We start from the raw sequence: 25,657 nt of genomic DNA, 5'->3' as shown, positions 1-25,657 counted from the left end.
GTTTCCCAGTCTGAATAATCTAGAATAATGCGTTCAGCCGCCAGACGGGTTAAACAAACAGTACGTTAAACAAACAGGACTTTTGGGAGCTACAGTGCAGAACGAGAGGGAACAGATAAGAGCGCTGATAGCAAACCGCCGTGCCTCCACACCAGGCCCTTTTCTAAAGCCTCTATGGTCTGGAACATGCTATCAACAAGGAAAGAACACTGCGTTCCAACCGTCACGCCAAGGTCGTTGACAATGAACACGCACACACACTTTTTGTCCATCTGTCTATTTCAGGAGGTCGAACCCTCTGACCCGGGCAGTTTTCTGTGTGACCTTTGTTTGACCCCCCTCTATTGTCTCTCTCTTGACTGACATTCACCTTTTCAACGCGGTGCTTTTAATGAATAAACAAGAGTACGGACTTTGCAACAAACCTCACTCGCAGTGAAAACCCTTTCTGTGAATGAGAACGGGAGCTAGAGAGAGTGAACGGAGTGACATGAAAACGCTCTACTAGAAGGTGTGTGTGTGTGCACCCCTCCTCAATCATTACACCTCCTGTCTCTAGGCAATTTGGAGCCACACGGCTACGAACAAGCTGCCGTCCCTGGCACCGCCGCAGAACTTGGTGTGCTGTCAGTGCGACACAGCCTCTAAGCCCGGACCCATGAAAGGAAACAGCATGTCTCGTACGCTCGGGCAACTGTGGGCAGGATGTTCAATATCAACGTCACGCTTTCTAATATCCCCACCTTTCCATGTTTCCAAACTAAACCATCGTTTAAACTTACAACGGCGCCTCTTTTTTCCCTGTCTTCCTCCACACGTGAACAATGACGGCTCATATAAATGATTCAACAATCGTGCGCTGTGGCCGGCCAACGGTTTAGCATACGCTGATGCATGTGCCGCATCATTACCCCGCTGTGTTGATACTGAACTTGTGGGTGAGGACATTGCAATCCCTTGTGCTCAGGCTGTGAACCTCCTTCCTGGTCTGCTCCTCCCCCGTGGTCGAGCTGCGTACACGCTGAGGACGCCGGGCGTTAAGGACAACAGAGGGGGAGGGGCAACGCTGGAGCTGTGGCCCAGAGCAGGATGTGGGCACGCGGGGGGGGAAGACCGAGCCGGAGAAGGATAAGTCACTGTTTCCTTTTACTCATTCGCCCTTCCGAGCACGGTGGTGTCCCGCTAGAGTTACATAAGTGAGGGAGAGATTCACACGTTTATCAGCTCGCGAGCTAAATAAGAAGGGAGACGGAGGTGTAGGTGGGTGGGCGAGAGACGCTGTGAGTAGTAGGTGTTTCAGGAAAACTTTCACTCTACATGTGAGTGTGTGTGTGTGTGTGTGTGTGGGGGGGGGGGAGGCTGTTGAGACTGACTCACAGTAGTATCAGGCTCATCTCAAGGGGCGCCCCCTCTCCACACAGAAGCCCCCTTCTACTATTACCTGCCCTCTTTCTCTCTTCTCACATCCCTCCCAGTCTCCAGAGAACCAGGCGGTAGGCCATGTGACGCCGCCGCCCACTCCTGAGAACAGAGCTGCAGAGCCCCCCCCCCCCCCCTTCACCTCCCACACGTACACACACACACAACTATGGAGGCTGGCCACCACACACCGACAGGCTGGTGTGTGTGTGTGTGTGTGTGTGTGGGAGTGTAGGTGTGTGGGTGCCTGGATCGATTCTTCTGTGCATGTGTGTAGGTGTGTGTGGGAGATCAAGGAAGAGGAAATCCTGCTTCAATGGCGTCTGTGGGCCTGTGATCTGTAAGTGTAGTGTAACATATACAATGGAACAAATCTCAAAACACAGGCTAATGAAAGTGGGATGAATGATAGTCCTCGTCGTTTGTGTACTTCTTCATTGTAAGGCCGTTGATGAACGCGAAAGTTTAAATTAATTCATGATGTGAGAAATAATTGTCTCCCTGCTGATTATCATGATCGGAAATGCAACACAAAAGAAAATAAACGTGTTTGGCCTTGATTGGGAAATGATTTCAATGTGTGCAAAACATGATTAATGTAATTTCCTGTTGTTGTTGGAGAGGCAGCAAACACAATGCCCTATTGAAAGCACGCAGAAGCACACATTTCTGTCCACAACGTTCCTCAGGTCCAGAGATTTCTTAAACTGGTCTGCAAGAAGAGAACATTTGACCTTGTTATGACCTATAGACCTGACCATTCATCATACCGGAGATTCTTCATCACGTCCCCTTAAGCTAACATACTGAGCGATTATAGCTTAATTAGCATTACAAGCTGTAGTAATCTGAGGGTGTAGACCTAATAGTCTGTAGGCCCACGTGGACATAGCAACTAGGAGTAATGTTCTAATCTACTGTAATGGTGATCTGAAGCATGAGGAATAAATTGGCCCTGACCCACACACCAGCTCCACTACCAGCCTCTTGTCACAAGACTCCCCCAAAGAACATGGAATTCATCTCACACATGCGACAGGCCAACAGAGCAACTCTGTTCAGTGGCGCTATGGCTACAGCTTTTAGCCAGAGCTAGCCAACCAGACAGATATGTGGTGGAAAAGTAACAGCGTAGAAACTAAACGTTTTGGATGAAATGTTTAAGCAGTCGGATGGAATAGGAGGGTCCTGATGAGGATGTTTTATGGAAAAGTAAACATAATTTGAATGGTTGTTTATTCAAAGCTAAATCCCCATCAACATCTTATTGAAGTCCTTGATATGAAGTATCAACTTCATTCATAATCATGGCCTCCTGCCTTGCTAGTACAAAGCTGTACCCCGCTGGCTGTTTTGGTTGGCCAAATGTCAGTATTAAAAAAGGATTGGGTTACGGTTAACTCTAACCCTATTAAATAATGTATGAATTCATACCTTCGTTAACATGAACACCAATAGTAAGTAAATTATTACTATTAACTCATGCTAAGTAATGGTTGAATATTGTACCCTTATTGTAAACTTGTCAATTTGTCACCTATAGCTATCATCTCAAGTAAAGCAACCAATTAAACAAGACACCCAACAGTTGGAACAAGAGAACATTTTATTATCATTTAACATTTGTACCTAATGTGCAAATAAACCATTTTAAGTTGTGTAAAACGTTAAAAATAAAACAAATACAAAATCATATCTTAAGACTTCTAACATGGGGAGAGTCCATGACGCCCGTCACGCGGGGGTGGCCTACGAACACAGAGGAGAACCGAGACAGGCAGTGGACATCCTTGGCCAGGAGGGACACTCAGCAAAGGACAGCAGGGCAGAACCATCCAGGCGTCACCAAAACGAACAGCACGGTACAAACACGACTTCTTACCGGAGTAACGGGAATAAGCGGAGAAAAGAAAGAAAAACAAAACGGAAAAGCACTTGGGAGGCCCGGGGGAGGGGGAGGGGTTTGACGCCCACTGATTGGTTAAAGCACTAATGATGTCACAAAGGCTTGAGGTGCTCTCAGCGGCAGGTGCTTTTGAATGGCCTCCGGGTGTGTGGGAACACACAACGTCACGTCTGGACCGGCGACGCGGCGGTACCGTCGGTCGTGACTCGTGTGTTTGGGCACAGTGTTGGGGTGTGGGGAATGTGACACAGAACTACGTTTCAGACAGAACGGCTTTGGCTTGCTCGGACATCCCACCATGTTTCACACCAAGAAAGTTAGCAGTGGTTTGCAGTTGGTTTCAGGGGACACGCCACAAACACCAAACATCTAAGTACCAATTGATCCAATGCATATTATTCGTCTTTTGGCACATCATGTCTAGCCTGCAATTTATGACCGCCATTGGCGACTTTCTAAGGAAGCCGATTTGGCAGTGCTTGTGATATCTAGGAGTGTTGCCAAGTGCAGGAATCTTCATGGTATTTCACACAATGCTGCGACTCCAATTCAGACACTTTGGAAATATTCCCTTGCCGCATAAAAAGCAAAGGTGTAGGTATATTTCACAAATGAAACAGCTTTACAGTAGGTCTTATTTAAGCGCTAATATCAATAGGTTCTATGCGTGTATGTTCCTGCACTGCACGTTTGTTAACAAAAGCACACTGTGACGACCCTTAACCATGTACAAGACAGAGTTAACTTACAGTAGCTATCATCGGTGCATAGACAAAATTGGAAGAGGTGTAGCAAAAAACACCAAGTTATTGCTTCAAGTTCAACACCTCTCGTTGTTTCTCTTTTGATTTCAAAACACCTATAGTAATTCCCACAAATACATTTTGAAGAACTGATCAAAAGTATAGCATTCGAAACTGATCCAACCGCCGAGCCATTCTCTCTCCTTAAAAAAAAACATCAAATGACTTGCATTCGTTAAAATGTGTGTTTCCCTCCCTCACATACACATGACCCACGACGATAGATGGCTTTTACTCTAAAACAAGTAAAATAGCACATTTAACGCGACGGAAAACACAAGTAGCACAATATCTGGCCAAAGGTGCTCACTGTTTCCAGTTCTCCATACCCTGTAATTAAGAACTATTCTTCAGCAACGAGAGAGGGTAACAAGGGCGCACACAGGAGTGGTGTTCAACAGAGTGGTACGATTGGTGCCATCAGCCTACACTGAATGCTGAGTGCAGATGGCATTGTCTGTCACCTTGTCTCCCGTGGTCTTCGTGAGTCCCGGCCGGCGCCGGCGGTGGCTACGCGGTGGGCCGGTACGTCTTGCTCTCCCTCTCCTTGCGCCTCACGTCCTCTCTGTAGCAGTAGGAGCAGTAGTGATCTGTCTCCGGCCTGCCGTAGAAAGAGCAGTCGTCCCTCTTGCAGCGGCGCTGAGGGAAACAGTACAGGTAGGACCCCCCGGGGGTCGGACCGCCCGCTCTGTCGTGGCCGAGCCGGGAGCGCGGGGAGGGGTCCTCCTCGTCGGCGAACTCCAGGCAGTCGCGGACGTCGCCCGCGTTGAAGCCGTTGGTGTAGGTGTGGGACTTGTGCTCGGCTGGCAGGTTGTACGCCAGGCTGTCGACAGTGCTGACGGTGCGCACCCCGGACAGGCGCGCCGGGCTGTAGCTCTGGGAGGACAGCGTTCGGTTCTGCTGGGGGTACGTGGCGCATGTTTTCAGGGAGCCCGCCGCCCCGGGCTTGCAGGGGTTCTCGCGGTAGCGGGACGACGGCACGTTGACGTCCCGCAGGTGGATGACGCTGTGCCTCTGGACGGGAGGCGTATGGCTGTAATGGGCGGACACGGGGATGGACCCGGGCCTCTTGGCCTCCAGGCTAGGGGAGGGATAGCTGGGAAGTGAAACAGGGACCGGGTGACACACCCGCTGGGCCACGGGAGGTGTGGGGAGAGGCGGCACAGAGACTGGGATGGAGGGCACTAGAGGAGTGGGGCTGTCCCGGCCCTGCACCTTAGGGCCCAGTAATGGCTGTGAGCTTTGGCTGTGGCTGTGGGTCTGCCTGTGCGGCGGCAGGATTGGAGAACAGCTGACCGGAGGGGAGCTGTCTACTCTTTCCTTCTGGGCGATGGCGTCCTCCTGGTCCACCGTCTTCCCCACCGGGCCCGGCTTCTTCTCCTCGTCCTTCTTCTGCTCCTGCTCCTGGCTGAAGCGCTCCTGGGCGTTGCTCAGGTAGTAGCTGATCATCTCCTCGTGGAACTGGTGCCGGTGGCTGGTCAGCAGCAGCCCGGCGAAGATGAACTTGCGCTCGCCCTGCATTGCGGCCCTCAGGATGTTGACGCTGAGCGTGACGTCGGTGCTGTATCTCCAGCTCTCCGGCGTCCTGTCCCCCAGGATCTTCCCCGCGCCGTCCGGCCTCTCGGTGGGGGAGGTGCTGGAGACCTTCTCTCCGTCCGTGGGGGAGGGACTGGTGACCTTCTCTGAGGAGGTGGAGCTTGTGGACTGGCCGGACTCCTCCTTGCCGGCCTTGCTGCTCTTGGGCTCCCTCTTCTTCATCTTCTCTCCTGCCCCGGTGTCCCCGGTCCGCCCGGGCCCCGAGTTGGATTTGTTCATCTTGCCGTGCACCAAGCCGCCTAGACCGCCCATGTTCTTTTTCAACTTGATGCCGAGGGTCTTGCTGAAGCTGCCCAGCTTGTTGGCCACCGAGTCGGCCCGGTTTCGCTCTTTGTCCTTGCGCTGTTTGTCCTTGTCCTTGTCGGGCTTGCCGGTGTTGATGTTGGAGTTGCTGCCCACGGACTCCCGGTCCGAGTCGATGGACTCAGCCAGAGACCGGACGTCCTCGCCTGCCGAGGCGGTGGGAGACTCTGGCTGAGCGAGAGGAGCCTACGAATCACATCAAATACAGAAATACATTTTTAAGTATACCTGGTTTCACTGTAGTATCATCAAAAGTAAGCTGGCCCAATGGGTTTATTTGTATGATTCATAGACTACTCCTATCACATACTAATGCAGTCCCCACTGCCCTAGTTTACGTTCATGTTTATTTACTGATCTATACATTATGTATTCGTGGATTAAAGGTGTTACCCTTGTTTCTGATGGGATTCGGATCCAGGTTACATTCATGTAGTTGTGCAGCAGATTCAGTTTAGCCTCCAGAGACAGAATGAGCCTGTAAGAAGATGTAATAACTATTAAATAAAGGCAATTACTGATTAAGGTAAGGTTCACAATTAATATTAGACGTCCCAATAGCAATCCATGTTCAAATGCTCTGGCAAAGAAAAATAAGAAATCCGCTATCTATATCTCTGTTGGAAGTTGAGCCAGCACACTCATGTCATTCAGCCCGAATGACATAATTGGATGGCTTACCTGTCCGTCTAGATACAGACCCGCCTACCTGTGAGCATTCCATCCGTGCGCTCATCGCGCATGACCAGAGTCTTCCACAAGGCTAGGCAGATCTATCGCTGAGCTCTAAAGCTAGTCACGGGAGGGAGGCCCGGGATTATATCGCCTGGTTTAAAATCAAGCTTACTCTGGCTGGTTGCTCAGAATTGCCTGGCCTACCTTTAAAGCATGTACAGTAACTTTGAAGGTTAACCCATATTTACTAATGAAGTCATTGGCTCATTGTTCTACAAACAACATGTACGGCAAACTGTCAGATGCCTCATTTAAAGTACGGTAGTGTGTAATAATGGACCCTCTTTAGAAAATATCTATTAAATAGTTACGGAGGCAAAACTAATTGGTAGGTATGACAGGGAGGAATGTGGAACACACACCGTTTCTTACATAAACCCAATAAAGTCAGCAAAGGCCGACACAAAGGAATTCAGTTGGAGTGAGCAGATTCCAGAGACCGAATCTCTCACATGACTTCCAATACTCCCTCCAACTGTCTTTCCCTTTTTTTAACCCTGCCGAGATTGACCAAAACTGGGTCGTTTTGGAAATATTCTTTCCATGGAGCGGTTTGGTGGACAGCACCCTACCAGCGTCAGTATACCGGTAGCAGTAACTGGTATTAGTCATACCAGTCGCAGTAGTAATACAAGTATAACCAGCACATACTTGGCTAGCTTGGTCTTGTCGGTGTCATCACTCCCCCAGACCCAGTCCCTCCCCGGGTCAACGGCGTAATGGAGGGCGAGCAACTTGTGCTCCGAGTCCGTCAGGGGAACAATGGCTAAAAGAAAAAAAAGACATCAGCATTTTAGTTCAGTCGGACAAAAGTGGTCATCTCTATAACGTACACAGCCACCATGCTGACAATGTTACAAAGGAAGACAGCGTTGGATTCCATTACACAGCAAAACAAAACCGACGCCAAATATCTTGCACCCATATGCCTGTCATCCTATCACAATAAAACTATGAGTTATCCACGTCTGAAACCACTTTTAATGCAGCAGCAATCCTAATGGCTAGAGCTCATGGCAGCCCTCCAACCATTAGTGCTTTGAATGCCTCACTTGAAAGAGCTTAGAGCACCATATTAACCCATCAATAACTTGCATGTCTTGACTCCACATTTGTACATTTGTCTGAAAAAGTGATCCAAGCGAGTCACGTATAGTAGAAGCTAGATCAGGGTGTACTTCTGTCTGTGATACTGAGTAGACCCTGAGCATCTAGCCCAGAGTGGTAGCATGCTGACCTAGCATGGACTCACATTAACAGTTGGACAGTATTAGCACTGAAATGTGTATTTGTGTGTCTGTACGTATGTATGTGTGTAACTGTATGCGTATATGTATATGTATGTGTGAAGTGGCTCGATGTGTGCTCCCCCACCCCTCTCCCTCCCTCCACTTGTTCCACCTGAAGGCCCCCCCTATAGGCTGGGTGTTGTGGGGACAGTGTGTGTGTGTGTGGGGCGGCGGGGGATGTTTTTCCTGGTGACAGCAGACGCCCAGCCTGTTCAGACCCAGGACATTCCAGCCCTCACTGTCAGTCCCAGATGGAGCATGCAGCCTCCTTCCTGCTTTAGCCGCTCTGCCAATAGGCTGCTCCTCTGCGGTGCCGGCTCTCTGTAGAGGAGGACTCACTGCAGAGAGCCGCGGCCCCTCCTCGTTCCACGCTGGCTGAGCTGGAAGGCTATCAGATTCAGGTTCCCTTATCTCTGCCCCCTCGCTCTATCGCTCACTCTCATTGTGCAGGGCAGGGCTCGAATGGCGCGCAAGAGCTCAACTCAACCCGGAGCTTGTTATGAGCGCTCCACCGTGTCTGACCGTACCACGCAGACACAAGGTAAATTAGACAATCCAATCAGCCGGCCCGATGCCGTGTGTCTTCCCCCGGTCAGGAGTTCCGAGGCGTCTCTGTCATCGGATCTCCCCCGGAGTTTCGTTTGGTGATAATCAGATTTCAAGCGAACATCGCCTGTGTCTCCGGAGCACAGCGGGGCCACTCTGAGGTCAGACTGTGAGGCCCGCCAAGAGACAATGGACTCTCCGGAGATGCCCCCCCGTGCTACTGGGTGGGGGTCCTGTCCTCCTCCCACAAATCAGCTGAACCAAACCGCCCCCCCCCCCCCCCCCCCCCCAAACCGCCCCTCCCTGTCCGCACGCAAAACCGCAGATTGAATCGCGTGTGTGCAAATGATATCAGAGCATTGCTGCGTTGTGAAGCGAGTGAGCCGTGGAGGGTTGGAGGTGTCAGTGGCTGAGCACCAGAACCACGCTCAGGACATTAACCTCTCGTCCCAGTGAGCAGCTGTGGAGAAGGAGTTTGCGGATTAGGACAGCACTTAGGTCGATTGATTGCCTCTTTGACCAAGGCGAGGGCTGAGTTTTTTTTCGCAGAAGTCCAACGTCGTAACCTTCAGACACGTTTGAATTCCTGACGTCGGGCCCCTATGCACAGCTGCAGACTGAGAGGGCCACAAATCACCACAGGAAACAGCAGGAGGGAGAACCAAGCACATGTTTTCTTTCGCCTCACACATTTTCTACTGCGTAAACACGGTGTTTACTGGCGTAGGAACTGCATTGAAATAATACATGGAAAGAACCTCAAACTGTGTTTATACACACAGTGGATCACCACATTGATTCCGTTTACAGTTGATCTGCAAGTCCCCTCATGTCTTTACGTACTGAGATACAAGGACTACGAAACCAAGAGGTGGTGCATGGGTTTTGCCACGTTGTGTAGGTGCATGGGTGGGAAGGTGGTCTTTTCTTTAAATACCACTGTGGCTCATGAAGGGATAGCCCCAACTTTCTGTAGGGCTGGTCCTGCTTACAACTCGTTGTTAAACCCCAGGCCGGAGTGGTCCAGGGCAGCGGCGATGAGCACCGGTCATTATCACATTAACTGTAAGGTAGGCGGGCAGTCCGCTCCCTGACAGAAACACAAGCCCTGGTTAAGGTTCAGCTCAGTGCAAGACTCACCAGACGTACCGTCCAGGAACCAAAACAAACTCTGTGCCCCCGAGGAGGGAAAAAAAACCTGCTTAGAAATGCAGAATTTGAAAGAGAAAGAAAGTCTTCATTCTTCAGGAAAAAAATGAGAAAATCCAGGGATTTTCTTAGCCCTTCCCTGCATGGCGGTCTCACCGACGGCGGACCACCATCAAAGAGCGGGTGGCGTGATGTGTCAGTGGACTCGGGTTACTGCGAAGGGGCTCCTATAATCTATCCACCCATTGAGCTGAATACAGGGCCAGTGTGTTCCCGGCTGCCTGGCACCTGAACACACACCAATACCACCTCGTGGAGCGGGGCTGGGGGGAACACAGTGTGGTCGGGCCTGGAACAGGGAGTGTATCTCTCTCTCTCCTCCGAGGGCAGGACTGGAGGAGGGGGAGACGTCTTGGTGTGGTTTCGAGGGGACACCTGTTTCGGTGGTCAAACTTCTAGAGTGGGATGAGAACGGTGTCGAGTTTGAGGGTGCCCCCAGCAGGCTGCTCCGTATTGTGTCTAGTCTAGACATTACGGAGGTTTGCCTTATAGCACAATGATCTACAGATATGCTATGATGCGTGATCACACACACGATGATCTGCGTCTGATTATGAATCTGCAAATGCCTGTGATGAGGCAGTGCATGGTGCTGTACACACATAAGGGAGGTGACTGCAGACAAAATGTTCTCTACTCCCGGCAAGGAACATCATGTACCAGAGATGAAGTAGGGTTACGCACACTATTTGTGATAGAGGGACTGATGCTTTATATTGGCCGCATGCGCCATCTTGTGGTGGAACTAAGAATTACCCTTAGTGAAGTCAATCCCCGGTGAAGAGCAGAGCTTCAATGTACGACTTTTGTAAAGAGGCTGAGTGACTGGCTGGGTGGGTGGGTGGGTGGCTGGTTGGCTGGCTGACTGGATGGCTGGATGTCAGATGGTTTAAACCTCTGTGTTCTTGATAATGGTTCTAAGTGGTTGTACCCAGATTTAATTACTAGGTCTGTGTCTGTAGGCCAGGAATAGCACTTTACCCAGGCCCAGAGACAGCAGGAAAAGCAGACAAAGACAAACAGAGAGAGAGAGAGAGAGAGAGAGAGAGAGAGAGAGAGAGAGAGAGAGAGAGAGAGAGAGAGAGAGAGGGAGAGGGAGAGGGAGAGGGAGAGAGGGAGAGGGAGAGGGAGAGAGGGAGCGTGAGGGCCAGTTCCTGACACAAATGACCAGGGTGTTCCGCCCAGAGGAAGAGATACAGAGGGGTGCTGTGACTACCGAGGCTGGTTGTCAAGGAGACTCAGTCTGTTTGTCACCCTTTAAGGAACTCCTTGTGAGACCTCAGACCTGGCAATGCCTTCCCAACAGGAAAGTCAAAATTCCAAATAGCCAGCAGTTCACAGCCCTCCCTGCAGGATAGAATAACAGACCCGGGCGTGGAACTAATCCACTCTATAAAAGGCACCACATATTTAATTTTAATGGGAAATGCAAGGTCATCTAAAGCCCCTGCACGCTTTTTGGTCAAGGACTAGATTCAAACCACTAGTTTACTGAGAAACCACAGCAGTGTGCATCCAACACTGGTCACACACTAATGGCTCAGAGGTCTCTCTCTCTCTCTCTCTCTCTCTCTCTCTCTCTCTCTCTCTCTCTCTCTCTCTCTCTCTCTCTCTCTCTGTGTGTGTGGGGGTTATTCCCTGGTTCCAGCTTCTGCCTGGCCTGCCTTAATAATGCATAAGAGGTAATTAGACTGCGGCCTTATGCATTATTCATCCTGAGCTGGACCAGCCTTTTGGCTCTCAAACTAAGCTGAGGTGTAAAGGCGAACTGACCAGCTTCAATTTAGCTCCATGTTTTGTGCAGTCCGTAGCTTCGTTTCCCATGTCTCACACAACATGCTTGACATTCAAACGTTGTGCCTCTGACCAGCACCACGATGCACATGCATTGATTGTGCGTTCAAGTAGTGTTCAAGTAGATGTATTGATTTGACCTTGATTCAACAGGGTGAGTCCAGGGCCGTAGCCAGGGTTGAAAAACATTGAGGTCCGGGGGGCGGGGCTTCAGATGCGTGGGTTCGGTTTTGTTGGAGGGGGTGTCGTCGGCTCGCGCACCTCAGTTAACTACGAGCATGTGTGAGTCTCATCAAGGCTTAAGCCCCGCTTCTCCAAGAGAGACCTGATGAGCAGCATCACACCACACTGACGCAACGTGTGTGCGTGCGTGCGTGCGTGCGTGCGTGCGTGCGTGCGTGCGTGCGTGCGTGCGTGCGTGCGTGCGTGCGTGCGTGCGTGCGTGCGTGCGTGCGTGCGTGCGTGCGTGCGTGCGTGCGTGCGTGCGTGCGTGCGTGCGTGCGTGCGTGCGTGCGTGCGTGCGTGCGTGCGTGCGTGCGTGCGTGCGTGCGTGCGTGCGTGCGTGCGTGCGTGCGTGCGTGCGTGCGTGCGTGCGTGCGTGCGTGCGTGCGTGCGTGCGTGCGTGCGTGCGTGCGTGCGTGCGTGCGTGCGTGCGTGCGTGCGTGCGTGCGTGCGTGCGTGCATGTGCGTGCGTGCGTGCGTGCGTGCGTGCGTGCGTGCGTGCGTGCGTGCTCACCTTGTTCCCTCTGCTGGTCCCTCTGCTCCATGGACACCAGGGCAGAGAAGTGTGCCTGGTCGTAGGCCAGCACCAGCGGGGAGCAGTGGCAGCGGCTGGGGGTGACCTCCAGGGGCAGGTACAGCCCCCCGAACGGGATAGGGGCGAACGCTGCAGTGGGGGTACAACGAGGAGACGTCTAGGTCAGATGCTTTTATTAGAGGTTTTCCAATACGGTCATTTATCAGTCTTTGTTTCCCTGTACTTGTGCTCTGACTTCCACACCCATGTGTGTGGATGGTGGCTGGTTTAAAGATCCCATATCATGCTTTTTAGGGTTAATAAATATATTCAGGGATACTACTAGAATAGGGTTATATCCCTGAGAAATACGCCTTATTATTCACTGTTTATTTCTGCAAAACCTATTTCTTATTTGTATCATGTCGCGTTAAGGCTCCCCTCCAAAGTAGCCCAGTCTGATGTGATTGGTTGGACGCCTTTGCACGTGGATCTGCAGATTCACACCCCTGAGAAGTTGTAAACAATGCAGGCCGGGAGGACGTCACACTATCACAGAAGTAAAGTTTGAGCCTAAATGAGCTGTTTCACGCACTTAGCAAGGGGCATTCTCGTTGGGCTCGAACACTCCCCATGGCTCTGACTTTCTAGCTTAGCAGACGTAAAACATATACATGCGGCATCTAACAGTCTAAGGTCACGTTTATACGTAGCAGGGTATTTATAGAAACAAATATTTCCCCCCCTCCGTTTTCAAAAATAACATTGTGCACACAACATTGTTTTCAAAAAAGTTGTTGTTTACATCAAAACGCATAAATACGCAGTCGAGCGCCATTATAACTATGGCAAACCTATGGGCGGCAGTGTAGGGAGAAGGATAAAGCCATGCAAGCCAATCAGAATCCTCAGATTCAACAACTACGAATAACATGAGCGTCTTCCTGTAACAAACAAACTGTAAACATAGGGCGCTCATATGACGTTAAGCATTTCCTGGCGCATAATGTGACGCTTCAGAACCTAAAACCCTGTTTCTCCCCGTTGACACGACAACACATAACCAGCGTTTTCAGAAATCTCTACTTTGGCCAGAGTTTTTTTATCGTTTTCTGTGACAAAAACTGCGTTTTCGTGTAAATGAGGCAAAACCGCGTGGAAATATCTGCGTTTTCCCTTCGTGTAAACGGGGCCTAAAGCAAAGGGAAGAGCCTTCAAGCAGCCTCACCCAGCCTGAGACAGACTGATCGGACTCTGGGTGGGTGAGGCTGCACACCTGTTCTGCATTGGGCAATCAACGTGCACAGGTTTAACCAGCAGTGTGTTGATGCTGACTAGGAGGTGTACCGTGGTGCCATGTGCCAGATCGTCCCTGAGTTAGGAGTTGGCTAGTTTAACCTGTTGCACGTTGATTGCTCAATGTACAACAGGTGTGCAGCCTCACCCTCACAGTCCAGTCAGTTAATCAGTCAACAGGTGAGGCTGCTTAAACAAGCCATGATCCACGCATCCATTCCACAACGTATAATATTATATTGAATTGATTTAATCTTACAAGATAAGACAAGATGGTACTTTGTTGGTCCCAGGCAGGAAATACACATCGTCAGAGGGCCTCCGTTTATTTGTTTGAAAATGTATTAATTTGTGTCGTTCCGTCTGTGTTTCTGTCTATGCTTCTGTCTGTGCTTCTGTCTGTCCCGTCTGTCCTTCTTCAGGCACCATTCAAGATACAGCGTCTCAATGAAAGCCAACAGCCATACTATGTCCACACCAGTGCAGACCACACTGCAGCCCTGATAGTGACCTTACATTCACACTACATGCGTCCGTCGACGGATGACATGGGGCGTGTCTAATGTAAAGGGGACTAGTCTTTGTAGACGCAGCCTGCATCCAATCAAATCACTTCCCGCTAACAAAGCCGATGTGTGGATATAAATACAAAAGATCAGGTGACTAAAAACCACGGAGCCGACGTAACGGACGGACCCACAATGCATCTGGAGAGCGCCCCAGGCAAAGTCAATGAGATCCGTCGACGGACGCATGTAGTGTGACTGTAAGGGAAGTCAATGAGACCTATCAACGGATGCATGTAGTGTGAATGTAAGGTAATGGACTGGGGGATTTATGCATGGAGAGTGTAGAGTCCTGTTAAGGTATTCAATCTTTCAAAACAAGAAGTTCAGAGTGTATTAAAACAAGTCTCACAATGGCCGCCACCCAGGCATGGTATCAAAAGATTATGAGTTTGTTTCATATTTATTTTGTGGTGGCTCACAGGCACCCAGGGCCAGCTTGTCACCTGATGGACGGAGCCTACCTTCCCCCCCAGAGTCCCGGAGCATGGTGTCGGCCACCACCACGATGGGCCTGCGCAGCACGTGGGCCAGAACGAACACGTGGAACTCCTCCAGGCTCTCGTACACCGGCTCCTCAGAGTTATCCACCCTGCACACGCACACACACACACGCACGCACGCATGCACGCACACACACACACACGTATACAAACACAAAAACACACACACAGAAACACACACACACACACACCAACATACACACACACAGGGACAAAAAACACACACACACAACAGAAAATCACAAACACAGACAAACACACAGCAAAAAACAGACACACAGAAACATACAGAGACACACACACAGACACACACATGTTCACACAAACATACACTCACACACACACACACACACACACACACACACACACACACACACACACACACACACACACAAACACACAATTTAATTTCAGACCACTGCATTGGATTGTTATGAGGATTTCCCATGAAATGGCTTTAATTGTTACAACCCACTACCTATATGAAACCGTATCTCATTCTTCAGCGGTTACTCATCATCTGGTATATCAACCGTCCCACACTATAAACAACCCCATCTATTTATGCAAATCCCAGAGGAACAGAAACAGAGCAATGGAACGACAACGACAGAGAGCGAGCGAGAAAGAGAGCGAGCTGGGCCGATTAACTCGTGAAGCACAAACACGTAAACACACACAAACACATAAACACGTAAACACGTAATAATGTAAACGCACAAACACATAAACAAACAAACACATAAACATGGAAACACATAAACCCGTAAACACATAAACGGCCGTGCTGCCAAATTGGCGGTAATGAAGAGCCTCTTAATATCCAAATCCCCACACACCACGCCACATTAGGACACGGCAGATTGTTGCGTTTGGATGCGGTAGTCAGGCCTCTTCACAGCAGCAGCCCCCTTGTGGTAGGTAACCCCCTCACCCTCCACCCCCACCTAGCTGAATAACTGAATGATGTGTGAGCTCCTTCCATGCTGCCAGCTTAAAGCTAATGTTTATCTAATTAAACACAAACGATCATCCTTACTGTTTACCTGCCGGGCTATATTTTACATAGAACGAAACCTTTTTTTTGTGCATATGTTTATTTTGTGTGTGTGTGTGTGTGTATGTAGTCTGTGTGTTTGTGTGTGTGTGTTTGTGTGTGTGTGTGCTTGTGTGTGTGTGTGTGTGTGTTTGTGGCTGTAGTCTGTGTGTGTGTGTGTGTGTGTGTGTGTGTGTGTGTGTGTGTGTGTGTGTGTGTGTGTGTGTGTGTGTGTGTGTGTGTGTGTGGGTATGGTCTGTGGGCGTGCCTCTGTCTGCTCCATCTGCGTGACTACCTAATGGGTAACAGTGAGCGACAGCCAAAGAGTTTTACTGTATTGAAGGAGTAAGCCAAAGCAGATTTAACCAATAGCCCCAGGCTCTAGATAAACCTTACATTATTCCACAGTAATAAAAACATAATCACATGATTGAACAAGCTCACTTAAAGGCATGCTGCTGTAAGTCACATCCAGACCAGCAATACCAAAGAGAACCAGCAGGGGGAGGCGCTACTCTGAAAGAGTGGACTCATGTTTCCTTCAGTTTCAAGTACTCTGGTGTGTATAAGTGGCTTAACTGGCTCAATGCAGTTGTAAAGTTGGTGTCAATGAGTATTTTTGTTGGTCCGTTGATTCTTTATTAACTCAAATGGTCTCAATACCCTTGTAAAGTTGGATAGGTCGGACTATTTACACCTACACACACATGTGTGTGTGTGTGTCTGTGTGTCAGTGTGTGAAGGTGTGTGTGGGTGCGTGTCTTAGTGTGTCTGTCTGTGGGTGTGTGTGTGTGTGTCTGTGCGTGCATACATGTGTGTGTGCAAGTTTGCATCAGTGTGTGTGTGTTTGTGTGTGTGTGTGTGTGTGTCTGTGCGCGCTTGCGTGTTTGTGCGTGTGTCTCTAAGCGTGTGTGTTTGTCTGTGCACGCGCGTGTTTGAGCGTGTGTCTCTGAGCGTGTCACGCGTGTGTTATCGCACGTGCATGTGTCTGTGCGCGCGCGCGCGCGCGTGTGTGTGTCTGTGTGAGCGTGTGTGTTTGCGTGCGTGACGAGGACCATGTCCTGATCGGGGTATCGGGGGTCTAAGCGTCTGGGCGACTGAGAGGATGCTGCCCACCCTCCGCCGGCGGCTCCGCTCTTGCTGAGGTGAGTGCGTGGTTCGCTGGAGGCCAGCTTCAGCAGCTCGCTCCACTCTCTCTCCCACTCCTCCTCCGTGTAAACCAGGCCCGACTGCACGCACACACGCACACGCGCACACACACACGCGCACACACACACACAGACGGGCACCCACACACAAACACACAGGAAGGAAAATGGAAATTGTGGTGAGCACGTGCTGCAGCCCGCCCACACATCGCCTATTATTATTATTGTAGATCTCTTCTTCTTCTTCTTCTTCTTCTTCTGCCGTCCCCAGTGAGCAGGTTATTTTCCACCCGCACCGCACACCCACACACATCAGAACCCCCCCTCACGACCAGCGCTTCCGCTGCGCTCGGCTCCTTCACACCAACACCCTGAGTTATGTTCATCTGCGGACGTACGACGGGCCAGTGCAAGGAAGGATTGAGCCCTGGCTTGTGTAAGGCAGACAACAAACGAGAACACGGGCGCTGGACCACAGCGTATGAAGTAACGTTTGACATCCAGGATCCTTATTGGGCTGTTCTACATGCAGTCCCAGGACCAGGAAGCACAGGTCCTCAAAGGCTAGCGCAGGGGTCACCAACCTATTTGAACCTGAGAGCTACTTCATGGGTACTGAGCCATTCGAAGGGCACCCCGTTTGATACACTCTTCTGAAATTACAAATTTGCTCAGTTTGCCTTTAGTTATATATTACTATTAATGATGATTAATGATACTCATCTATGTGAAACATGTTAATTGATTAAGTCATGTTAATGATTTCTCACAATAATTATCAACAATGACTTATAAAAGGGGGGAAAGAGTTGTTCCAGAATGAGTGGTGCTATGTTCAGAACAGGCCTGCGGGCGCCTCATGTGGTCCTTGCGGGCGCCCTGGTGCCCCTGGGCTAGCGTATACCACAGCTATCCTCAAAACACTTTAAGAGTCCAAGCGGGAGTGTGCGGGTGAACGGCATTGTGGGAGCTCCTTCAGGACGGCGCTCTGACCTCCTTGTTCTGCTGCGTCTGCTGCCAGCGCCAGCGCCGCTTCAGGGCGGCCTGCTCCGTGCCGCTCTGCATCATGGCGTACAGCGACTTCCTCAGCATCAGGTCCCGGTCGTGGAAGCCCCACATCCCTGAGGAACGCACAACACACAGCATGTTGGGGGGCGCGTGGGGGACACGCTAACCTGCTGCGGGGGGGGGGGGGGGGGGGGGCATGGTGAGGGTCACCCACCATGCGTTAGGTAAGGAAACACAAAGAAACACTTAAAGTATTAAGTATTTATGTCGGAGAGAGATGGTATATCAAACCCGGAATCTATGACTTGCTGTTTTTTTATGACTTTAAATATGATGGTAAATGTGTTTTTATGTACGGCGTTATGGTAAAGATGACCTTATATATGGCTTTATAAATGACCAGAGCTATTATCAAGAGAGAGCTGTGACGAGAAAAAGGCTGCAGTACCATGCCTGAGCACCAGGGGCAGAGTGGCTAGACTGTGTATTATGCATGGGGGTGAATGACCTCCTTTCAGAGCCGTTCCACCATCGCTGAGCTGCACGAAATGCGGCAGCTGCCGAGATCCTCCAGAAGGTCTGCAGTTTTTTAAAAAGGCGTCTAGCCCACACAGCGTGTTTATTACCAGTATGGCCGCTATGATGGCACAGACAGCAGTGTTTCATGACCATGCAGGAGGGAACTACCATCAGCGGACAGAAAATAGCCTTTTTCACCTCGGTGGTTTTAGATTTAATTAATATAATGCCATAAAAAAAACATGTCTTCTTATTCACCGGCAGAAAACGACCAGGACAACACAAACCACAAAGTACTAGCTGGTCTAGCGTTGGATTCATGGAGAATCCCTCTCGTGTCTCGTCCACTTCTATCCTCTCTCGTCCACTTCTATCCTGCCTATTTATATAGATAAATAACGTTACATATGATTTTATATAAGATGTTACATATGGCTTTATACACAACGTTATAAATTGTGTTATCATTTTTTTTATAGATGATATTATGAATGAGGTAATATAAGCGGTATATATGATGTTATACATTCATATACAGGAGGATACATAGAGTGTTAGTGTCATATTGTGTTCTATATGAGGTTATGGTGTTATAAAGATGTGATACATGACCATTTATAAGACTTTTAAATTATGTTATAAATTATGTTATTAATGATGTCATAACTAATGTAATATATGAAGTTGTATATGATATCGTATTATAGCGGCCTATAGCGTTCCACATGGCGTTAATCTGTTGGTCTCTCTGACCTCATGCGGATGGTGTCTGAGGGGACATGGGGGGACTCACCCAGGGATGCGGCGTGCAGCAGGCAGTTCCCGTCCCCGGTGGTGGCCAGGGGCAGCAGCTTCTTACAGCTGGAGCACATGGTGGACCACCAGTTCAGACGCCCTGCACGCAGAGGGACGCATGACCGAGAGCCTGACCTGCAGGCCCCCGCTACCCTGATCCTAGTGACACGCCCCGGAGGAGGACGGCCTCGTCGGGCTCCTCTCTCCCCGAGGGAAGAGGAGCCGTGTTCGAATGCGCTGAAGCACCTCTCTGCTCATGTACAGCGGAGAGTTCACTCACAGCCCCCACGCGCCGCACACAGACACACAGGTACACACGCACACACAGATGCACGCACGCAGGCATACACACACACACACACACACAGGCACGCACGCACACGAACACACACACACACACACACACACACACAACCCATTAAGAACAACTAACAAGCGAGAAGATGCTTTCTAACTGTGTTAGAGCTGTGTTAGATAAGAGTGTATACACACTCTTATCTATCTGAAGGGTACTGCAGCTCAAGTTTTTGCAAATAGTCTCTCACTAAATTCACAGCTTCACTTTAAGCTCGGTTATGTCCTGGGTTTTCTATAATAGCAGGTCGTCTTCGAAATATTCTATTTTATTTTCATAATTTATTCATATGACGTGAGTTTTTTGGGTCGTAAGAGTTTCTTATTTCGTCGTCTGATTTTATAAATCTCTTATTATTATTATCTTACGGCCACTGCGGCAATCTTGTTTCTAAACGCCGGGCTAAAGCGTTTAGAGCCAAGATGGCCGCCGGGGGATTGCGTCCCTCCCTTCACTCCTCCACTGCGTACCGGCCTGCTCCAGAGCCATCATGGTGGACTGCTCTATGAGGTCCCTCTCGATGAAGCCGCGGAAGTCCTCGCTGTAGGCGCTGAGGTCGGGCAGCTGGAAGGTGTAGATGGGCATCTCCACGGGGATCTGCTCCGCCCGCTCGCTGGCCACGTGCAGGCGGGCCAGCGACACGATGGCCGAGCTGGCGTGGGAGATCCCCCGCGTCAGACGCTTCTCTGGCAGGGGGGGAGACCGGCAGGAGATGGGCGTTAGAGAGGCGTCTGTGTGCATTCTGTTGGGTCGTTTTGATGCATGTTTGTTTGTGTGTCTCTCTTGTCTGTCTGTCCACCACCTTCTCCTCCATGTTGGAGAAAGGCCAGCAGAAGCATGTGGATGAATTGTGTTCTTCGTGTGAGGACGAGACGTCAGCAGCTGCTTGGCTAAAAATGATTGGCCTATATACAGTAGATATCTGTCTGTCTGTCTGTCTGTCTGTCTGTCTGTCTGTCTGTCTGTCTGTCTGTCTGTCTGTCTGTCTGTCTGTCTGTCTGTCTACCCTCTCTCTCTCTCTCTCTCTCTCTCTCTCTGTCTCTCTCTCTCTCTCTCTCTCTCTCTCTCTCTCTCTCTGACTCTCTCTCTCTCTCTCTCTCTCTCTGACTCTCTCTCTCTCTCTCTCTCTCTCTGACTCTCTCTCTCTCTCTCTCTCTCTCTCTCTCTCTCTCTCTCTCTCTCTCTCTCTCTCTCTCTCTCTCTCTCTCTCTCTCTCTCTGACTCTCTCTCTCTGTTTAAGGGGATTATGGATTGAATTCAACAACAACCAAACCAAATAATGTTGTCTTAAAAGCAGTTTTCAATCAATTCCATTTATCGCCCATTCTGCTCTGGTACACAGGTTTTGCAGCGTGTCTGAGTGTGTGTGAGCATGTGTGTGTGTTTATTTGCGTGTGTGTCTGTGTGTGTATGTGTATGTTTCTAAGTTTTGTGTTTGTGTGTATGTGTGTGTCTGAGTATGTGTGTGTGTGCGTGTGTCTTAGAATGTGTGTGTATGTGTGTAAGCGTGTGTGTGTGTGTGTGTGTCTGAGAACGTGTGTGTGTGTGTGTGTCCGAGAATGTGTGTGTGCCAGGGTATGTGTATGCGTGTCTACGTATATATGTGTGTCTGCGTATGCGTGTGTGTGTGTGTGTGAGCGCGCTCCTCGCCGCTGTACCCTGTGCGCTGTCCTCCTGCCGCTGCGCGGTCGGCCGGCCGGCCGGGCTGACGTGGGTGGGCGTGGCCCTGGCGCCGGGCTGGAGGCGGCGCTCGTTGAACACGGGCGGCAGGTTGGCGGTGTGGACCTGCCGCAGCTGTTCGTAGTCCCCCAGGGCGGCGCCCAGGTCCCAGTTCTTACCTGGACAACACACGGCATCATGAGGTCGGGCGGCTCCCTCCAGCACGGCGCTGAACGGCGCCGAACGGCGCCGGACTTCATATCCGCTGCTGATGGCTGATGCTAATGTTAAGGTAGCAGAGCCATTAACGGTGCTCCATTTCCTGCCACGCTCGTGGATGCAATTTGCAGTGTAAATGGTGCCGGAGACTTAAAGCTGCACTGGGTAACCTTTCTATTGCCGCTATGAAAACCATTAAAGAATCTCTCTGAAGCTTCTGGATAATGTAACGCTCCAATCCAAGAGTCAAGGCCTCCAGGGGTGGAGTCTTGAGTCTTGACATTCAGAAGCCAGATTCTCAGTAATTCAGACGACAGTTGCATGAAAACAACCTAGCCAAACCTGTAGCTACAACTCAAGCCACTAGAGGTTACTGATCGAAAAACGTAAATAGTGCAGGTTTAAATAATATAGTTTAAAATAAATGGAAAAATCACGGTGATAGTTTGGTATATTTACTATTTACACACTCTGTATGTAGAATCTTTGAAACATCCTCATTTTATTCCTTTGTTTATCATAGCATGATGTAAGGAAAGTATTTGTAGGGTACAACATAAAGTTGCATTATAACTAAATGTCAACATGTATTCAGTCAAGCAAGTGTAAATAAAGGACTTTTGTTAATAATAAACAAATTAAATGCTCTTATACCGTCACATTTTGACCACGAGTCATAACAAGTCAGCAACAAGCTTATATACATTTTCTGTTTTTAGCATGTGCTTCACGGTGAAGCCCAAACAGAAATGTGTTATTCTGGTGTTAAATCAATTGCAGTTCTGATGCATGGATTATCTTTTTGTTGCAGTGCTCTTTTGCGCTGTTGCTCTCCCAGAGTGGGGATTGTATGTGAGCTCTACAAATACCAGAAGGCTTCTCAATGACTTCCACTGAATGGGCACAAAGCTTTCCCTGGAGAGAGTCCTCGTAAAACTGTCACACGGGCCTCTATATCAGCATGCTGGCTCCCCTCCCCTCAATCCCCCCTCCCCCTCTTCACTGGCCATCCCCCTTCCTCCTCTCCTCACATATCCACCTCTCTATTCTCCTCTTCCTCCTCTCCTCCCTTCTCCTCTGCTTCCCAATCTCCTCCTCATCCTCTCTTTTCCTCTACCCTTCCTCTTTCATCTCCTTTCCTCTCCTCTTACCTCCTCCCCTCTTTCTCCTCTCATCTCCTTTCCTCTCCTCTTCTCTCCTCTTCCACCTCTCATCTCCTTTCCTCTTCCTCCGCTCATTATCCTCCTCTCATCTCCTTCCCTCCTCTTATCTCCTTTCCTCTCCTCTCATCACCTTTCCTCTCCTCTTCCTCCCCTCATCTCATCTGCTCTCACCAGGTTCTCATTTATCACTTTCTCTTTGTCCACCTCCTCCCTCCCCATCACTCACTCCTCCTCCTCTCCTCGCTCCACCGACTCTGTGTAGGCGGAAGCCGTCCAGCGCAGTGGAACACAGATACTGAACTACGACGGCGTGACCGCGGACTGACGCACGGGGAGTCTTACTGTACCTTCCAGCAGGTCTCTGGCCAGCCCCGGTTCTGCCCCAGTGGACCGAACAAAGTCGGACAGGACGGCGTCCATGTCCAGGGTCATGTGATCATGCGCATGCACCGGCCAGGGCGCGGCGGAGGCCTTGGTGGACGCCAGCCTTCACGTCTTCATGTCTTCCCAGGAACCCGACGGGAGAGAAACACAACACTGTCCGCTAACCACCTGCTTGTACACTCACACACAGCTGGAGAACTGCTGGAAGAATTGGATTCTCACTTATTTTGTATACTGCCTTTGCTCTCCCACTCCAGCCCTGCCCTTCCCCGTGGCCAGACCATAATATCCAGCTGCACTGATATGACATCTACAACGGAATCTAAACAGTCTGTCAGCCTAACTGCCTTCTGGCTGACACTGGCCTCAGGCCCTCCCTCCTTCCCTCCCTCCCTCTCTTCCTTCCGTTCCTCCCTCCCCCCCATCCCTCCCTCCCTCCCTCTGTCCCTCCCTCCCTCCCTCCCTCCCTCCCTCCCTCCCTCCCTCCCTCTCCATAGCGTTTTCCAACCCCAGGGTGACTCACAGCTGGGAGCAGCTCTGATTGGACCAGAGCCATATACAGTCCTGCTTATTTCCTGATCACAGGGTGTGATGTCATTATGGCCGTAGAACGACCACCAAGCATGCACTGCCTGTACAGAAGCCCAGGAAGTAGTCCTTCTTCACCCACACCTGTGCACTATCCCCATTGGAACTCTGTAGCCCTGTGTGTGTGTGTGTGTGTGTGTGTGTGTGTGTGCGTGCGTGCGTTTGTGTGTGCTTTTGGTGCGTGGTTGTGTGTGTGGGTGGGGGGGGGAAACTGCTAGGCATTGTTTCCATGACTCGATGTTGTGTGGGTGTCGGAGGACAGAAGCTCCGGGGGTCCTTGGTGCGGAGGAGAAATGAAACCCCCAAAAATAGCAGGTTCCCCCCCAGACTCACAGCCCTTGGTGCTACGGTTCGCATCGACCTGCTGGGCTCCGGCCCCACACCGGGGCACCGGTGTGGGGAATCACGCCGCCGCTGGCGACATGATCCCCCATGGGCGTGGGCCTGCTGTCTGACCCCTAGCCCCCTGGAGGGTCCCCCTCAGACCGGGCACTCGGACAGTAAATGGAGGCCGGCCGCCTCACACAACAAGCTAAATATAGCCGCGCCGTGCGATGTCATCCCCAAGACAAGCTAATAATAGATTGTTGCATCGTACTGATTTTCTCGATATCAAAAATAAGCAAAATGTGTATTATTATAGCTTGATTATGTTCTCAACATTGTTTCGTTTGATATTTGACTATCAAATGTGCACATCACTATGAATAAGAAAGGATGTCAGTGAGAGAGAACACAGGATCTATAATCCAAGTTATAAGCTTCTCTGGAAACATCTCATGGTGGTCTTGATTCATTTTGAGAAGGGAAATAATCGAGTTGGAAGTCGAGGCAACTTATTGCTTTATCCAATACATTATTAATATGAGAACTGCACTTACTCTATAGATGAGGTTACCGGCTTCCCATCCACCCCCGGCGTACTGTTACAGATTACTACACTGCACATCTCGCTACATGCTATCTACAGGAAGCACTAGTGAAGACAGGCGTTGGGAGCTACAAATAGCTTCAGAGATCACTCTAGATTGTTTCTGTAGCGTGCTGTCAGATCAAAAGTGAGTCGTACGACGGGGTGTCACTCCCATACTAACACTTTAACTGTGGTATTTCCTATCAAAATAGAAGCTTTAGTAATACTTTCCACTTCTTGAGAACACATAAATAGTCTGGGGGGGGAGTAACGGTCTGTGGTCCCGACCCAGGAGTGAGATCATGTTAAGGGAGAAATCACGTTTAAGTTGCCAAATAACAATGATCATAGGGGAGGAGAAGTGATACATCCGAGGAGCCTAACGTCATAAGTCATGAGGTTCCTTCAAGCTATTCCAGCTATATACCGCTGTAGGGGTCACTATGACTACAGTGTTGCTATCACTTAACGATGCATCGTGATTTTATGTTTTGCCTTTACTTTTGTTTGTTTGTGCAGTTCATCTGTCGTTCAAGATGGAGGCGGGGTGACGACTCACTTACCGTCTGCATTTTAGAGAGGAGTGTTGAGGAGCCGGGAGAGACGGACGAGTGTGGACCAGCGACCTCTCCAGTGCACATGGCTTCACAAGCTGCCACCAGAAGCCAGATGCTGCAGAGGAACAGGTCCCTGGGGACGGGCCACGGGGAAACAGATTCACAGATGAACCAATCACGCCAGCGCTCAACATCCAATCCACGGCTCCTACGAGGACTTTGAACAGAGGTTGAATTCACATTGTGTTCAAGTGACGCCAAAGTGGCGTTGAACAGATCATCTACTGACTCTGCAGACTGACAGACAGGTACATGTTGGAAACTCCAAAACAGTTCACATTCCGCAGCAAACATGAAGCAGGGGTTTGATCCCTCGCTGTGCATAAACTTGATCCCAGCGTCATCCATAGATGACCGTGTAAATGAATACACCGATACACACAAAGCGCTTTGATGGGAACTCAAAATATGATGAAGATACAGTACATTTTAATATCCATTGGCAAATAAATACTCAGCCTCATTCCACCATATGACAGGGGTGACGTCATTTACATACACACACACACACACGCACACGCACACGCACACACACACACACACACACACGCA

The 25,657-nt window shown here is 50.0% G+C and overlaps 1 protein-coding gene across 2 annotated transcripts in view; it reads right to left on the bottom strand.

Annotated features, from left to right (window-relative positions):
* Nucleotides 1–3,007: 3,007 nt before the first annotated feature.
* The window catches only part of otud7a (OTU deubiquitinase 7A), a 33,932-nt gene continuing 11,282 nt past the window's right edge, over nt 3,008–25,657 (bottom strand). Inside the window, exons 2-13 of one of the 2 annotated variants that reach the window (XM_060061887.1) lie at nt 25,052–25,178; nt 22,951–23,106; nt 21,221–21,400; nt 20,033–20,248; nt 19,206–19,307; nt 17,879–18,006; nt 16,854–16,966; nt 14,663–14,790; nt 12,337–12,486; nt 7,414–7,528; nt 6,421–6,505; nt 3,008–6,213 (exon numbers count right to left, since the gene is read on the bottom strand). In XM_060061887.1, coding sequence (XP_059917870.1) covers nt 4,639–6,213; nt 6,421–6,505; nt 7,414–7,528; nt 12,337–12,486; nt 14,663–14,790; nt 16,854–16,966; nt 17,879–18,006; nt 19,206–19,307; nt 20,033–20,248; nt 21,221–21,400; nt 22,951–23,035 — 2,877 coding nt within the window. In that variant the 5' untranslated portion in view covers nt 23,036–23,106; nt 25,052–25,178 and the 3' untranslated portion in view covers nt 3,008–4,638. The other variant, XM_060061888.1, reaches the window with a different exon arrangement.

The sequence above is a fragment of the Gadus macrocephalus genome, chromosome 9, assembly GCF_031168955.1.
Source record: "Gadus macrocephalus chromosome 9, ASM3116895v1".
Lineage (NCBI taxonomy): Eukaryota > Metazoa > Chordata > Actinopteri > Gadiformes > Gadidae > Gadus > Gadus macrocephalus.
Note: the sequence above shows the minus strand (reverse complement) of the source record. Positions and strands in the feature narration are given on the sequence as shown.